This window comes from Neoarius graeffei, chromosome 15, assembly GCF_027579695.1.
Source record: "Neoarius graeffei isolate fNeoGra1 chromosome 15, fNeoGra1.pri, whole genome shotgun sequence".
In the NCBI taxonomy this organism is placed as follows: Eukaryota; Metazoa; Chordata; class Actinopteri; order Siluriformes; family Ariidae; genus Neoarius; species Neoarius graeffei.
Window position 1 is genome coordinate 72,194,569 of NC_083583.1, and position 17,697 is coordinate 72,212,265.

Consider the following 17,697-nt stretch of genomic DNA (forward strand, 5'->3'; position numbering starts at 1 on the left):
TTCATCTGAGGAAACCCACCAGCATCCCAGAGTTGAAGCTGTTCTGTACGGAGGAATGGGCTAAAATTCCTCCAAGCCGGTGTGCAGGACTGATCAACAGTTACTGGAAACATTTAGTTTCAGTTATTGCTGCACAAGGGGGTCACACCAGATACTGAAAGCAAAGGTTCACATACTTTTGCCATTCACAGATATGTAATATTGGATCATTTTCTTCAATAAATAAATGACCAAGTATAATATTTTTGTCTTATTTGTTTAATTGGGTTCTCTTTATCTACCTTTAGGACTTGTGTAAAAATCTGATGTTGTTTTAGGTCATATTTATGCAGAAATATAGAAAATTCTAAAGGGTTCACAAACTTTCAAGCACCACTGTATGTCACAGTTTTGGCTCTCCATGCCTCAGATATAGCTTGTATGAAAAATATGAGTGGCATATTTCCCAGTGAAACACTCACGTCTTATATATATATATATATATATATATATATATATATATATATATATATATATATATATGTATGTGTGTGTGTGTGTGTGTGTGTGTGTGTGTATATATATGTATATATGTAAGTATGTGTGTGTGTATATATATATATATATATATATATATATATATATATATATATATATAGTAAACAATACCCATTTGATCTACTGAGATTTAATTCAGCTAATTGTTCTCTAAATGTTTGAGTCACTATGAGACATTACAAGAAACAATGTGCAAACAAGATTTTTACCATTTCATTTATTCTTTTGCAAGATGCTTTTATTTGTGCAACCTGTGAAAGAAGCATACTATAAGCAGATGGACATAGTCAGACTTAAGTCAGGGGTTTCCAAACTTTTTGCAAGTGAACCCCAATAAACATCATGAATTTTTTGTGATCCTAATCCTTGACTATACAAGATTATCCAGCTTCAGATGATAAATAAGGAGTTGAACAAAATGGAGCAAGTTCTATGAGAAAATAATCCGCACCATGTTTGTGTGTGTGTGTGTGTGTGTGTGTGTGAGAGAGAGAGAGAGAGAGAGAGATATGGCTCAACACAAAGCAGAGGGGTCAGGCAAGGCACAAGCATAATATCAAGGACAGAACCTATAATCAATATTCAGAACACAAACTCTGTCAGTAACCAAATGATCAGCATGAACTATAAAGGCTTGATAAGTCAGGCATGGAAACACTGAGCGTTAATTCATAAGATAACTGTGTAACCGAGAGTCTTGTTATATATGAACTATGGTCAGGAACAGGTGTCTCTGATTAGAATTCTGGCGACTGGGAATGGTGCAATGCATGATGGTTGTTGTGGTCTTTGGTGGCTATATTTGAAGGCCACTGAGAACTCTGGGTTGTGGAGTCCTGTATGTGAATAGATACAGACATGACATTTAGTGCTCAGTAATGGTTTAGGATTGTCAATAAGTATGCAATTTGTGACACAACACTAGTTTGTTTCATGCAGGTAGATGGATGGAGAAATGCATATTTTTACTGCTGAGTTCCGACGCTAGTGCTGGACAGTAAAAAGACTAAAATAGCATGTACACTCTTAATTTAAATGTGGCATTAGAATGTGACTCCTAGAGATTTTGTGAGTTTCTCTCGTGATCCCATTTGTAAATATAATGAGCCCATGTGGGGTCACAACCTTTAGTTTGGGAAACTCTGGTGTAGTGAATCTCCACAAAATCCCTGTGATATTTCAGCATGGCACTACACCCAGCAAAATTCAGCAACAATTAAAACATTTACAAAAAATACTGAAACATGAGAAAAGGTTGTGCAACTGCACAGACATTGGTTTCTAAAGATTAATTCACAAAGATGTTATTTTTTTCCTTTCCCTCAGTGGTGAAATGCCCGATAATTAGCAATTTAGGTGATGTAATTGCAACAGGCAACACTGAAGAAGCAAGTTATGGTGACGTTATCTACTTTGAGTGTGAATCGCCTAACAAGATGTTAGAGGGGCCAGAAAACATACATTGTAAAGAAAATGGACAATGGAGTGGCATTATACCAAAGTGTACAGGTAATCAAAATTTGAAATACTTTGAGAGTTTGAATTTTTCCACAATATATTTGTTTCTTTTGGCTAACTAACTGGTGCATTCATTCATTCAATTTAAATATTTTTATTAATAAACTAGTATTATGGTCTTGGAGTTGCATTTTGAGTCAGTTTAATTTTCTGAGGGTTTACTTAGTTCATTTTACCATGTATGATAAGATTTTAATGTAAAGAATTCTGTACATTTTTTAAACAAATTTTCTTTGTTACTGTTCCATAGACAGCCAAACCACTTTTTAAAAACTACTTCTTAAAAACTAGCTGTTTGTCTGTCTGTCTGATTGTATCTATGACAATATAGTACAACAAAAATTGTGCATTTTTATTTCTCACAGAAATAAAATGTCAGCCACCTGAAATACCACATGCATTTCCTATCACTGATGAGGTGTACAACAAAAATGATATATTAAAATATAGATGTAAAACAGGGTACAAGCCCAGGCCTGGAAACCCTAAGTGCACAAAATATGGCTGGAGCGTAAAACCAGAATGTGAAGGTGGTATCCAAGTGTTTTGATTTCCTGATTGTGTTAAATTTACTCAAAATTAATATTGAAATTTAACATGTTTTATATTGCTTGTTTTGGGAATTTCTGTATGAAATTAAACTCCTCTCTGTTTTATCTTATTTTGATACCAATAGAAATTGTCTGTCTACTTCAATCATCTTCAAATGATGTTGCCGTCACAAACCCAAAAGGGAAAAATATATTTCGAGTTGGAGAGTCTGTGGAGATAAAATGCTCACAAAAGTACTGGGTTTTAGGAACAAAGCAAAGATCAAGAACAATTAGATGCAAAGAGAATGGGAACTGGGAGTTCAACCCAGTGTGTGAAGGTAAAATTACAAAAACAAATTAAGACTGCTAAAATATTGTTTGCACTATAGTTATAGGATACAGTAGTAAAACAAATCTTAATAAACAGTAATACAAACCAACATCTTTGCAGAAATCACCTGTGGCTATCCCCATGATGAACGTCTGTCATATGTTTCACTCCGCCGCAAATACTCTTATAAATTAGAGACCAGAATGGAGTATTATTGTGAAGATCGTATTAAACGTTACGGTACATGTACAGAGAATGGCTGGGAGCCAAAACCACTGTGTTCTGGTATGTAAACATTTTTAAGAAGTAAGTAGTTTATTGACTTGTTTATAATGGATGGGTAAATATAAAAATTGCCTGCATTCCAGAGACTACTTGTAGAAAACCAGAGATTGCACATGGAGCAGTAGTGAGAAAACAAGAGAATACTTATAAGTTGCACGCAAAAATAGAGCTCCGGTGTAATCGTGGATATGAACCTGAAATATTTTTTGTCACCTGTAAGCAGAATGGGGAATGGGACAATATGCAACAGTGCAAGTGTAAGTATCAATTTATATTATACAACAGTTAGTTCTAGTCCACTGATTTGGTTGGCTGAGTGGCCTTCCAAGAATGCTTATATTTACTACAAATGTATTGGGATGTTTCACTGTTTGTAACACTCCTATTGTCTATGTTCGTCACATAAAATTCCACTTCCTAGTTTGAAACAATTACTACAGTAGTGTTAGTTACATCATCAGCAGACATGGGAAATGATATTTTCATGAATTTAACTTTTGACATAAAATATGAAAGCTTATCAGATGAAGATGAAAATAAATGCCAGTTTAACTAGAAGCCCCTTTTGACAGGAATGGACAAATCAATGTCAAGTTTATTTTTATAGTGCTTTTCACAATAGACATTGTTGCAAAGCAGCTTTACAGGATTTAAATGACTTTAAACATTAGCTAATTTTATCCCTAATCTAATGTGAGCTTGTTAGCCAGCTAGCCGATTTGCTAAAAATGAATGTGGCTTCTTCAGGATATATGTCTGCTAGAGGAGCAAAAATAAACAGAAAATTTGGCCATACTGTGTCTAAGTCACCTACTCAGTATTAATTTGGGGTTTATAGAACTGTGTAAAAGTAACATTATATTATACTTGCAATTGTGCAGTTATACTGAATATTAGCACCCTGCGAGCTTGTGCCTATGGCTGAATCACAGCTGTGCTGATTTTCAGTCTAAGTGTACTGCTGCATGTGCAATATTGCTGAAATTGTTTGCAAATAGGCCCTCATTACAAAAAATATTTACAGACAAAATTTGAGCCTAAAAAGGGCATGAGAGTGTCAAGGTGAAACTGAGCAGAGATAGGAAAGCCATAATAATTATTACAAATAACAATTATTACAAATTAAATGTTTATATAAATGGGCTTGTTCAATACATCATTGTTTCTATAAGAAATGCTCATTCATAGGGACTTACAAAGTCCAAATTGTATGGCAGATGCTCCATATAATCTACACCTAATAATAAATAGAATTGACAAATTTTAGGACTTTAACAAATAGTGAAATACAAGGGTAAGTCAAAAAGTTCTAAGACAAATTGAAAAAATGTTTATTTATGAAAATAACAAAGCTATTTCTCTACATATCCTCTATTTAAGTCTAAACACTTCTGCAAGCAGTGTTTCCATCAGAGAATTCTTTCTTTGTAGAATTCTGGGGGATGTTTTTCACACCTTTTGAAATTATAACATCTGTCTTCGAACTTTTTAACTTGCCCTTGTATTTGATTATTAATAAGGTGAAGCCTTCTGCACAATGACTTCATTTAACATTTATGGAAGGAGTTTCCAGTGTCAGTGCATTTGTTCCTTCAGATTTTCACATGCACACATGTGCACGCACAATAAAAAAAAAACAATTATAATCATTTACATGGGAGAACAAGAAAGGAGAGGAAGAAATCAAATGTTTCATATTTGTTTATAGATGTTTGGTATATTTATTTATTTATTTATTTATTTAAAAAAAGTAAAATGTGCAGAAGCTTCAGTACAAAATGGGATCATATCTGAATGGGCCAATGGATTTTTCTACTCATGTGACTCAGACTATAAAGCATTTGATGAAAAATGGTGGGGAATGGTGACCTGCACTGAAGGTCAAAAAAGTGATGCACCACTGTGTATACGTAAGTAGTTTTATTTTTTCGGGGTACACATTCTATTGTTAATGTGAGGTGAATGGCTGTTTATTGCTCTCATGATTTTGTCTCTTCTTTACAGCTCATGATCAGTGTGGTCAAATACCCAATGTTTATGCAAAGCACAGTGAACGAAAGAAAGGGTCTGAGAATGAAACAGTGGAGTTTGAATGTGAATCAAAGCAATGTTGTTATAAATGTATCAGTGGAAATTGGAAAAAGCAAGACTGTGAATGTAAGACATTTTTGTTGATGACCTCACCAATTTAGCTGATTGGAAATTTTACTTCTAACAGGGCAAAATGTATTGCCATATTTTAACTGACATTTAATTCCAGATAGAAACTGTAATTGATCCCAGCTTGATTGATTTGCCAGAAAATTGTATAAACAAGAATTATTCTTACTATACTTTCACTACATAATGAAACACCCAATGAAAAAAGTCCACTTATTGATTCTTTTAATATTAAATAGCTAAGAGATGTGGCACTCCTCCTCATGTTGAAAATGCAGTTATTGCTTCTCACAATCACCAATATGTGGAATACAAGTGTCGAGAAAATTACAGAATAAATGGAAAACGGTTAATATTCTGTGATAACTCACAGTGGAAAGAATCACCAACTTGTGAACGTAAGTAGATAATTATGGACCTGGTATGTGCTGTACATAACTGCTCTGATTTCCCTAAATAACATGCTTCACAATGCCTTTTTAGATTTCATTATCTTTTTTTTAATACTTTAAATGTATTTATAGTGTCACTGACTGCATGTCTGTACTGAGATTGTTACTTAAATGCAAAACATTGAGATTTTCTTTTTAAGGAAGAAACCACTGTTGTTTGAAATGGGAAGAATTGGACATACCCAAAATGTACAATTACCAGACAGTTTATTAGAAACACCTGGAAGCCTACTTAATCATACAATTATTCAAGGCAAGGCAAGGCAAGTTTATTTATATAGCACATTTCATACACAGTGGCAGTTCAATGTGCTTTACAGAAGTAAAAGCAAAACAGTAAACAATAGAAAATAAAATTACATAAAATAAATGGGGAAGAAAATTAATAAGAATTAAACAATAGTAGAAATAAAATAATAAAATGAGATAAAAGTTTAATTAAAAAAACAGCAGAATAAAATAGAATAAAAGTTAAGTAAAATCTAAAACATGGAGAGACTGTAAAAGTAAAGAGTTTAAAACATGTAGAGATGGCAATATTAATAATTTAGCAGAAAGCATCTGAAAACAGCTTGGTCTTTAGTCTAGATTTGAAGCTGCCAACAGCAGGAGCATTTTTGATGTCCTCTGGCAGTTGGTTCCATAGCTGTACTGCATAGTAGCTAAAAGCTGCTTCACCACACTTTGTTTTAACAACAGGTTTTAACAGTAAATTTTTCTGCTGTGATCTGGTAGATCTGATTGGGTTAGGCCGCTGCAACATATCAGAGAGGTAATTGGGCCCTGTACCATTTAGAGATTTGTACACCAGCAGCAATGCTTTAAAGTCAATTCTGTAGCTTACTGGAAGCCAGTGAAGGGACTGGTACAGCAGCACATTGCTTAAAATCACATGGATACAGGTCAGGAGCTTCAGTTAATGTTCTCATCAGACATGAGAATGGGAAAAATGTAATCTCAGTAACTTTGACAATGTCATCTTTGTTGGTACCAGACAGGTTGGTTTGAGTATTTCAGAATCTGCAGATCTGTTAGGATTTTACAAACAGTCTGTAGACTGTTTTGGTGTCTTGGTGTGAAAAACAACAACAACAACAAAAAAAACACATCCCATGAAGGGCACTACAGTGGGCACAGATTCACCAAAACTGGACAGTCAAAGATTTGAAAAACATTGCCTGGTAAAATGCATTTCAATTTCTGATGCAACGTGCTGATTGTATGGTCAGAATTTAGCATCAACATCATGGACCAAACCTACCTTGTGTCAACATTTCAGTCTGGTAGTGGTGGTGTAACAATATGGGAAATGTTTTCTTGGCAAACATTTGGTTGCTTAATACAAATTGAACATCATTTGAATGTTGATGACCACATGCATCTGTTTATGGCCAGCATTTAACTATCCTATAGTACTTCCAGCTTGATAATGAGTTCAGTGTACTTCAATAGGCACATGAAATCTGCAGTCATTATATGAATCATTCATTTCAGCATTTCATGACAAGACATGTTTCTAACACATTGTGCAATCCATGTCATGATGAAACTGTTTTGAGAGCAGCAGGGGGTGCTAGCTAGTATAAGTATAGTGTTCCTAATAGAGTGGTATCTCTAGAGGGATGGACATTTACTTTCTTGTGGTAGTGCTGGTGGCATTCAATAGCAAAATGGAAAGTTTTGTAGCACAGATGAGTACATTTAAAACATCCTTTATTGTTGAAAATAAACTGCTTATACAATTATTTTAGTTCATATTTTGCAAACGGCTAATGAACAAAAATATGTAGGGGAAAAAATCAAAGCAGCTTAGAGCCATACAAAGTTAGTTAAATAAAAACAAATGATTATGTATGCATCTTCCCATTCACATTATTAGCTACATATTCTTACATGTGGCCAAAAAATCTGTTAATAATTTGACTGACAGGTCAATTTGAATATTAAAAAAAAAAAGATTCACAACTCAGAAGAGAATAATTGATTCAAATCAACATCCTTTTAAAACTGTATTACATAGAATGCCTCATTCATTCATTCTCTGAAGCACTCATCCATTGTGGGTCATGGTTGAGCTGAAGCCAGTCCCAGCTAACATTGGACAAGAGGCAGGGTACATCTAAGATAGGTTGCTAGTGTATCTCAGAGAAGACCACATGTAACTGATTTATAAATAATTAAAGCTTATTGATTAATTAATTGGCTTGAATTTATTAATTTATTGAATTGATTAATTAAAAAAATGTTTTGTCTGTGCTCAGATAACATAAGATTTTCATAAGGTTTGTGATTATAACTGAAAAGGCAGTGACTGCCCATTACAGCACTTCTGCTGTTGTACAAACCCAAATCAGAAAAAGTTGTGATGGTATGGATGTAAACATCCTTGGAAGTGGGTGGAACACTGAAGCACAAGCAGTGGTGGAAAATTGCCTTGTTTTTAATTCTTTTAAATAGATTGTCAGCTCTTACTAATATGTGTCACTCCACACACATACACAAAACATTGCTCTTTTCAGGAGAAGACCCAACCTCTCCGCTGTCCCTGCTTATCAGCCCTCAGCCATCACTGCAAAACACACACACACAGACAGACAGAGCATCAAATAAACACAAGTGTGATCATTTTGCCACTCAGTTCCTTGGCTTTGCCCTCCATTCACAAACCAGTGCTTGACCATGCCCCTGCTGCCACATACCCCCACTGCCTGAATCAAGCCGGGGAGACATCCAGCCTGCAGCTGACTCCCCCACTGATGGGAAAGATCATCCGCCACCACTATCTGTGCTCCCAGCCTGTGGGTCACTGTGAATTTGAAGGGCTGGAGGGCTAGATACCAATGGGTGTTCCATGCATTGGCATCTTTCATGCGGTGGAGCCACTGGAGTGGGGTGTGAGCAGAGGGTGAAAGGGAGCCTCAGCAGGTAGTATTGGAGGGTGAGGACTGCCCATTTGATGGCCAAATACTCCTTTTCAATGGTGTTGTACTTTGTGTCTCACACTGAGTGCTTGTGGCTTATGTACAGCACCGGGTCCTCTTCCCCCTCCACCATCTGGGATAGAACAGCCCCCAGCCCTCTGTCTGATATGTCCATCTGTAAAATAAAGGTGAGAGAGAAGTCAGGGGAGTATAACAGTGGCCCCCTACACAGTGCAGCTTTTACCTTGGTGAAAGCCTGTTGGCATTGCTTTGTCCACTAGACCGGATTTGGCACCCCCTTTTTAGTGAGATCAGTCAGTGGACTGGTGATGTCAGAATAGTTAGGTACAAACCTGCGATAGTAGCCACCCAGCCCCAGGAACTGTCTCACCCCATTTTTAGTCTTTGGCCTCAGGAAAGTCGCAACAGCTGCAGTCTTGTCAATTTGGGGCTGCACCTGCCCATGACCCAAGTAGAAGCCCAGATACCATACTTCCACCTGTCCAATCACACATTTCTTTGGGATAGCCATGAATCCTGCATGTTGTTTCAATGACGCCAGGATTGCCCTGAGGTGCTTTATGTGTTGCGGCCAATCATTGCAATATTGTCTAGGTAGGCATGCGGGTGGAGGATTTTGTCCATTAGCTGCTGGAATGTCACCAGGGCCCCAAATAACCTTAACGGAAGGGTGACAAGTTGGTGTAAGCCAAAGTGGGTGGAAAAGGCCATTTTTTTAGGGATAGAGGAGTCAAGGGGATCTGCCAAAATCCCTTGGTTAGATCCACTGTCAAGTAAAAGCAAGCGGCACATAACTGATCGAGCAACTCATCAATGCAAGGCATTGGTACGCATCGAATTTAGACACCGCATTGACCTTTCTATATTCCACACAGAACCAGACCGGCCCATCTGTCTTGGAGACCAAGAGCACCGGGCTGCTCCAGTCACTTTGTGACTCTTTGAATATTCCCATCCTGAGCATGGCCTTGAGTTTGTCTCAAGCCACAGTTGTCTTGTGTTCTGGTAAGTGGTAAGGGCAGCTACACACCACCACCCCTGGGGGCATCTCAGTGAGGTGTTCTATGAGGTGAGTGCAGCCAGGAAAGGACAAGAACACATTGGAAATCTCTGTTTGCAACTTGGCAACCTCCATGAAATTGAGACCATGAGAGGTGGTCTCCACAGGTGACCAGGGTGGACTGAGTGGTTACTTTCCTTTTTGCCTCTGGCCCCAGCTTCACCAGAATTACTGATGACAATGCCACAGGGACCCTCTCATTCCATTATTTCAGCAGATTGAGGTGGTAGATCTGCAGTGCCCTGCCCCATCCATTCGCATCACCTCATCGTCAATGTCCCTGATTCGCCATGTAACCTCAAAGGGCCCATGCCACGGAGCAAATAATTTTGATTTTGACGTGGGTAATAATACAAGCACTTTCCCAGAGTTTCCCAGAGTGAACTTTTGGAGGCGCATACCCCTGTTATACAGCCAGGCCTTACATTCTTCCACCTGCCACAAAATCTCCTGGGTTAGGTGACTGAGTGTGCTGAGTTTTGCACACAGGTTGAGAATGTATTGAATTTTGTTTTTACTGTTAGAAGGTCCCTCCTCACAGTACATCCAGGACACCATGTAGCTTATGCCCATCTAATAATTTGAATGGGAAAAACCCAGTGGAGGTTTGCAGAACCTCTCGTACTGCAAATAACAGGGGCTTGAGCTATTTATCCCAATTGCATGTGTCTTTGCTTGCAAACTTATGAGTGAAATTCTTAAGGGTTTGGTTAAACCATTTGACCAAGCTGTCTGTCTGTGAGTGATAGATGCTAGTGCAGATGGGTTTAACCCCTAATAATTCATAGAGTTCACAAAGTGTGTGTGACCTGAATATAGTGCCCTGATGAATCAAGATTTCCTTGGGAATCCTCACTTGGGAGATCATTTTAAACAGTGCCTCTGCAAAATTGTGTGCTGAAATGTGCAGCTAAACTGCTTGTGGGAATTGCCTTGCATAGTCTACCAGGACTAAAATAAAGTGATGCCCTTGCACAGACTGGTCTAATGGCCCAATGAGATCCATACCAATTCTTTCAAAGGGGGTCTCAATCAGAGGAAGAGGGCACAAAGTAGCACTTGGAAGATGGCTCTGAACACTTGCAGCAATACATTTATGTCTGAGGACTTCAGTTGACTTGCTAACTTTAGGACTGCAGTTGTCATGAACAGTTTTGTACTCAAGTTTCTATCAATGAACAGGTTATAACTTCAACAAAGCAGACTTCATATTAAAACTATAATGAATTTCATGGTTTCACAGTTATACTTTGACTATATAGGACACTGTTATAGAAGCAAGTTATTTATAATCACATTATCTGTTATCACCCAAATGAGGATGGGTTCCCTTTTGAGTCTTGTTCCTCTCAAGGTTTCTTCCACATGTTGTCTGAGGGAGTTTTTCCTTGCCACTGTTGCCACAGGCTTGCTCATTGGGGATAAATTAGGGATAAAATTAGCTCATGTTTAAAGTCTTTAATTTTCTGTAAAGCTGCTTTGCAACAATGTCTATTGTTAAAAGCATGATAAAAAATAAACTTGACTTGACAATGGCACCTTTGGCATGGCCACTGGATTCACCAACTGGCATTCATGGCATGCTGCACACCCCCTTTGGACATCCCCATGAATCCCTGGACCATTAGACAGCCTAATGTCTTATCCTGTCCTAGGTGTACGACCCTAGGGTTAAAATGAGCCACATGGAATATAAGCTCCCTATGACTCTTTGGGACTCACAACTGGGTTATTTTTTCATGGGTTTGAGTGTCCTGTGTCACTCGGTATAACCTATTTTTGATTACTGTGAAGTATGGGCAGGAGAGTGATGTGTTTGGCTGAAGAGTTAATCATTGACTACTCTCACTTGGTCAAAAGCATGATGCAGAGTCTCATCTCATGCTTGCTTCAAAGGGACATCCTCAAGGGAATTCCCAAAAGAGAGAGGAGGGGCAGGCCGGTCCCCTCTCTCCATGTCACTGCCACGGCTCTGAGATGGCTTCCCCAAACAATGCTACACTGTGATCCCCCTGTGATGCACTACTACAGGATCTGCCCACTATTACATGCTCCATTAAACACTTAAACCCTAGCCAATCTGTCCCCAGAATCAGTGGGTGGGTGAGGCACGGGCTAACCATTCCCTCTGCACTATGTTTTGTTCCCCAAAATTGGATGTGAATGGACACCAGCAGATATTCATGAACATCCCCGTGCATATACAATACCTTCAATAATCGTGCTTTCCCCAGTGCCTCACATTGAATCTGGCTTTGGTAGCTGGAGGTCTGATGATAGCCTGAATCCACCAATGTGTGATTTCTATGTCCTTGAACAGTCACTGGTATGCAATTGCGGGTTCAATTGCAGGTGGTCTCTGGCACATTGGGGATCTGGACCATGGCCATTGCATGACATTGGTCCTGGAAATGCCCAGGCTCCCCAAAAAGCCAGCATACCAGCCCAGGCTTCACCTCCGCACCAGTGATTTGGGGATGACTCATCTGAGGGGGAGGAGACACAGAAACATAAGGGGAGGGAAGGAGGAGGACACCACAGACTCAGTGAGCAGGCTGCGGGAGGGTTGGCCCCGCTTCTGTGGTGCAGAGATGGGGCAGGGATGGGAAGAGGGGGCAGCGAGGCAGAGGGAGAGAGATAGGAGACAATGTCTACCTGTTGCTAGAACCACTGACAGGTGGTCCTCTGCCAACATCGTTGCTCAATCCAGCAACACTGGGTGGTGGCATTGGACCCACTCTGCTGTCCCCCCCGGTAACCCAGCAATGAACTATTCCAATCTCACCACATCGATGAGCCCCTCAGCATCAGAATCTTCTGCCCTCAGCCACCACCAACAGGCATCCCAGAGCTGTTGGCTGAAAGCGAACAACCAGCCAACCTCCTCCAGAGTCAGTACGTGGAAGCACTGAAGATGATGTTCTGAGGTGCAGCCGATGCATTGCAGGATGGCTTGCCTTCAAAAAGGGCAAGGAAGGTCTCTGGGCTGTCATGAGGCCCCATCTTTGCTAGGGTGACGTGGGAGAAGTTTGCAGGCACAGCAGCCAAATGCCCCCTTGACATGAGCATGTTCCAGAATGCCTATCAATCCTCCTGCTGAGCCTGGAGCAAGGCTTCAAAGCAGTGTTCCTGCTCCTTGTGCAGGGTGAGTAGCACTTGGTGCTGATTTTGCTGGGCAGTGGCGAGAGCATGGATGAGGTCCTTGAAGGGTGAGGACTCCATGCACGCAGTTCCTTTCAGTGTCCCGGGTTTTAGCACTAGTGTAAATGTCCCTGGGAGTGGATGGAACACTGAAGCACAGGCAGGTGAGTAGTGGTGGTAAATTTGCTTGTTTTACTCTTTTAAACACCTTTTCAGCTCTGACTAACGTGTGTCACTCAACACACATGCACAAAAAAAACAAAACAAAACCACAAATGCTCCATTTGGGACAAGACCCAACTTCTCTGCTCTCTCCCTCCTTATTAGCCCTAAGCCATCACTGCAAAACACACACACACACAGCATCAATTAAACACAGGTGTGATCATTTTGCCACTCCTTCCCTGGCCTCACCTTCCATTCACAAACTGGCACTTGACCACACCTCCACTGCCCCAATAGAAAAATGCAAATAAAAAAAAGAATGCAGTGATTTCTAAATTTACTTTGACTTGTATTTCATTGCAGACAAGATGAACCCAAGATATTTCTTGTTTTGTCGGTCAACTTCATTTCATTCGTTAATATACACATCCATTCCTGGATTTCAGGCCCGCAATACATTTCAAAAAACTCAGAAAGGATGCAATTTAGGGCTACTAATGAGGTAACACAATTACATAATGTGATTTTGAAACAAGTGATGTCAACAGATGCTTTGGTACAAAATCAGTGTCCAAGAAAGGCCTAATCTTTGAGGAGCAAATATCGGGCAAGGATCTCCAGTTTGTCAACAAATGCATAAGAAAATTATGGAAATGTTGTAAAATGTTCCTCAAAGAAAGATAGGGATGGATTTGGATATTTCACTCTCTGTGGAGCACGATATCACTAAAAGATTCAAGGAATATGGAGGGATTTTGGTGGGTAAAGGGCAAGGGTGCAAGCCCACGCTGAACACCCGTGATTTCCAATCATTCAGATGACACTGCATCAAAAACCATTTTTCATCTATCGCTGATATAAGCACATAGGCTTTGGGTTACTTTTGCAAACCTCTGTCAAGCACTACTACTAGGAGTTACATCCACGAATATCAGTTAAAACATTACTGTGCAAAAAGGAAGCCTCATGTTAACTGTGTCCAGAAGCACCATTGACTTCTCTGGGCTCGGAGGCATCTGAGATGGACAATCACACAGTGGGAATGTGTATAGTGGTCAGAAAAATCAGTATTCCAGAGCTTTTTTGGAAGGAATGGATGCCATGTGCACCAGACCAAAGGACCATTCAAACGGTTATCAGCAACAAGTCCAAAAGCCAGGGTCTGTCATGTTGTGGAGTTATGTCAGTGCAAAGGCAACTTTCACTTCTGTCATGGCAGCATTAATGCAGAAAAGTCCATTGAGATTTTGGAACATTTGCTGCCTTTAAGACAGCATCTTTTCCAAGATCTTTCCAACAAGATAATGCAAAACCACATTCTGCACACACAAAGGCATGGCTGCAGAACAAGAAGGTTCCTGTCCCCAATAGAGCATATGTGGCAAATTTTGAAAAAAAAAAAAATGACCCCATACTGTTGCACACCTTAAGACCTGCTTGCAGGAAGAATGGGACACCTGAAATGCTTCATTACTTGGGTGTCTTCAGTCCCTAAATATCTTAACCATTGTGAAAAGAATGGCAGCATTATAAAGTGGTAAATGCTTTCCTACTTAATAAACCATCCCAACATTTAAAAAATGTTGTTTTAGATGAATCAAACTTGAAATGTTTATTTTGAAAAAGAATAAATTTCATGAGACAAACATCAAATAATGTGCTGCTGTATTGTTTTGAAAGCAATACAAGTCAAAAATAATTTACAAATCATTGTTTTTCAATTTTAATTTCAACATACCCTCCCAACTTTTTCCTGATTTGGGGTTGTAAAATATAAAACTACAATTAAAATATCTTTTGCCATATAATTTTCTTTTCATGGCCATAACTAAAATGGAAAAACTAGCTTTTGGTTTAATTTTATGTCAAAATATATTAAAAATGGATTGTTACTTTAGGGTGGCACAGTGGTGTAGTGGTTAGTGCTGTCGCCTCACAGCAAGAAGGTCCGGGTTCGAGCCCTGTGGCTGGCGAGGGCCTTTCTGTGTGGAGTTTGCATGTTCTCCCCGTGTCCACATGGGTTTCCTTCGGGTGTGCCGGTTTCCCCCACAGTCCAAAGACATGCAGGTTAGGTTAACTGGTGGCTCTAAATTGACCGTAGGTGTGAATGTGAGTGTGAATGGTTGTCTATGTGTCAGCCCTGTGATGACCTGGCTACTTGTCCAGGGTGTACCCCGCCTTTCGCCCGTAGTCAGCTGGGATAGGCTCCAGCTTGCCTGTGACCCTGTCGAACAGGATAAAATGGCTAGAGATGATGAGATGAGATGGGATTGTTACTTTTTCTTTCTTTCCATACTGAAGGCAACATACAGTGCTGTGCAAAAGCATAAATGAAATTAAATGTTTCTACATTACCCCCAAAAAAATCACTATAAAAGGAGTGAACAGTAATAAACAAACCAAAGTCAATATCTGATGTGACAGAACTATTATTATTATTATTATTATTATTATTATAAATGATGGCTTGGCTTCGCAAACGAAGATTTATGATCGTGGCTGTCCATGTCTCCTACAGGTGTACTCGTGGCTAAAGAGTCCTATGTGAGTTAAACAGGTACGACCACACAGGCTGCAGGGTAGGGTCTGGTCAGGAATAGGAGCTGTGGATTGCCTGGCTTTCCTTCTTGCTTGCTTGTCCTCGAGGCTGGCACAACGGGTGTTCTCAAAGGATGCAACTGTGTTGTGCACAGTACTTCTCCAGCAGTCTTGGTCAGTGGCTAGGGAGGACCAGCGAGTGGGGCTGATGTTGCAGTCCTGGAGGGAAGCCTTGAGTAAGTCTTTAAACTGCTTCTTGGGGGGTCCTCTGTTTCTGTAACCTGATGATAGCTCACCATAAAGGATGATTTTGGGCAGGCGGTGGTCCTCCATCCTGGACACATGGGCTGCCCAATGAAGCTTAGACTTCAGAAGCATGGATTCGATGCTGGTGAGATCTGCCTCCTGAAGGACTTCAAATGTTCATGATGAAGTCACTCCAGTGGATGTTAAGGATGAAATGGAGGTGAAATGGCTGGTGAAAGCACTCGAGGAAATGTATATGTTGCCGATAGGTGACCCACGACTCCGAGCCATACAGCTGTGTAGTCAGCACAGTAGACAGTAACTTTGGTGTTCTTCTTCAGGTCCTTGTTGTTCCAGACTTGTTTGTAGAGCCGGCCGAAGGTGCTGTTTGCTTTTGCCAGTCTGTTGTCAATTTCTTTGTCAATCTTTGCATCCGCAGAGACCGTGCACCCAAGGTAGGTGAACTGCTTAACAGCTTTCAGCTCAGACTGGTTGATAGTAATGTGGGATGGTTGGTATTGTTGATTTGGTGCAGGCTGCTGGAGGACTTTGGCCTTTTTTAGTCTGACTTCTAAGCTGAAGAGTTGAGCAGCTTCTGCAAAGCAGGTCACTAAGCATTGCATGGCTGACTCGGTATGGGCAACAAGAGCAGCCTCATCAGCGAACAGAAATTTCCAAATTTGCTGCTCCATCGTCTTAGTGTGAGCCTGTAGGTGCCTCAGGTTAAACAGGCTGCCATCAGTGCAGTAGCGGATGTAAATGCCATCGTCGGTGCCCAAATCATCCATGGCATGGTGCAACATCATGCTGAAGAAGATAGTGAACAGTGTTGGCACAAGTACACAGCCTTGCTTTACACTGTTCAGGATGGCAAAAGGTTCAGAAAGCTTGTTGTTCAGTCTGACTTGCCCTTGCTAATTGCTGACTTGCCCTAGCAGCTCACCTGATCAGGGAAACAAAGTCACTCACACCTGGGAAAGGGGCAGTGTGACATCAATGAGACCCTCAATTCTAATGAAATTGAAATTAGCTCATGTTTAGTCATTAAAAATCTGTAAAGCTGCTTTGTGACAATGTCTATTGTTAAAAGCATTATAAAAATAAACTTGACTTAATGAAGACATGCAGTCCATGTATGCAGAAAGCCTCAAATTTGCTCCACCTGTTGCTATTGTTCCAGAATATAACCCAGCTCAATAAATCTGACAGTCTGCTCTACACTGATACACAGGTGGATAAGATCCCATTACAAGCAATACTAGACACCAGCTCCATGGCCTGCACCATTAGGGAAGAGGGTGAGCAAATGCTAAAGGATGTTGGCTCAGCATGTTATGCCCACCTTGATATTGTGCTTGATGGTTGTGGTGGAGTTCAAGTCTGGCTCAAATGCATTCACAACCTGAAGATGGAAGTGTACAGATGCACATTCAGTATGCCTGCTTTAGTGGTCCCAGGGCAGAAAGATCAGCTGATTTTGGGCACAAATGTCATTAAACACTTCCTAAAGCAGTTTAAACAGTCTTCCCATTTCTGGCAAGTTCTGAGCAAACCTGAGTCTACAAACCCGCCAGAGATAATGTAGCTCCTTATCATGTTATCCATTATCAACAGATAGAGAGGTGATACAATGCCAGGTTTTATTGGAACAGTCAAGCTGGTGAAAGCAGTAACTCTTCTTCCAAAACAAGAGTCAAATCAAGTTTATTTGTATAGCACTTTTAACAATAAACATTGTCGCAAAGCAGCTTTACAGAATTTGAATGACTTAAAACATGAGAGAATTTTA

General features: G+C 40.0%; 1 protein-coding gene across 1 annotated transcript in view; it reads left to right on the forward strand.

The window, feature by feature from the left end:
* The window catches only part of LOC132899062 (complement factor H-like), a 77,997-nt gene that overhangs the window by 13,026 nt on the left and 47,274 nt on the right, over positions 1 to 17,697 (forward strand). Inside the window, exons 5-10 of the mRNA XM_060940703.1 lie at positions 1,864 to 2,046; positions 2,421 to 2,585; positions 2,732 to 2,926; positions 4,956 to 5,114; positions 5,209 to 5,374; positions 5,611 to 5,762. Of these exons, the coding sequence (XP_060796686.1) occupies positions 1,864 to 2,046; positions 2,421 to 2,585; positions 2,732 to 2,926; positions 4,956 to 5,114; positions 5,209 to 5,374; positions 5,611 to 5,762 (1,020 nt within the window). The remainder of the gene's footprint in view (positions 1 to 1,863; positions 2,047 to 2,420; positions 2,586 to 2,731; positions 2,927 to 4,955; positions 5,115 to 5,208; positions 5,375 to 5,610; positions 5,763 to 17,697) is intronic.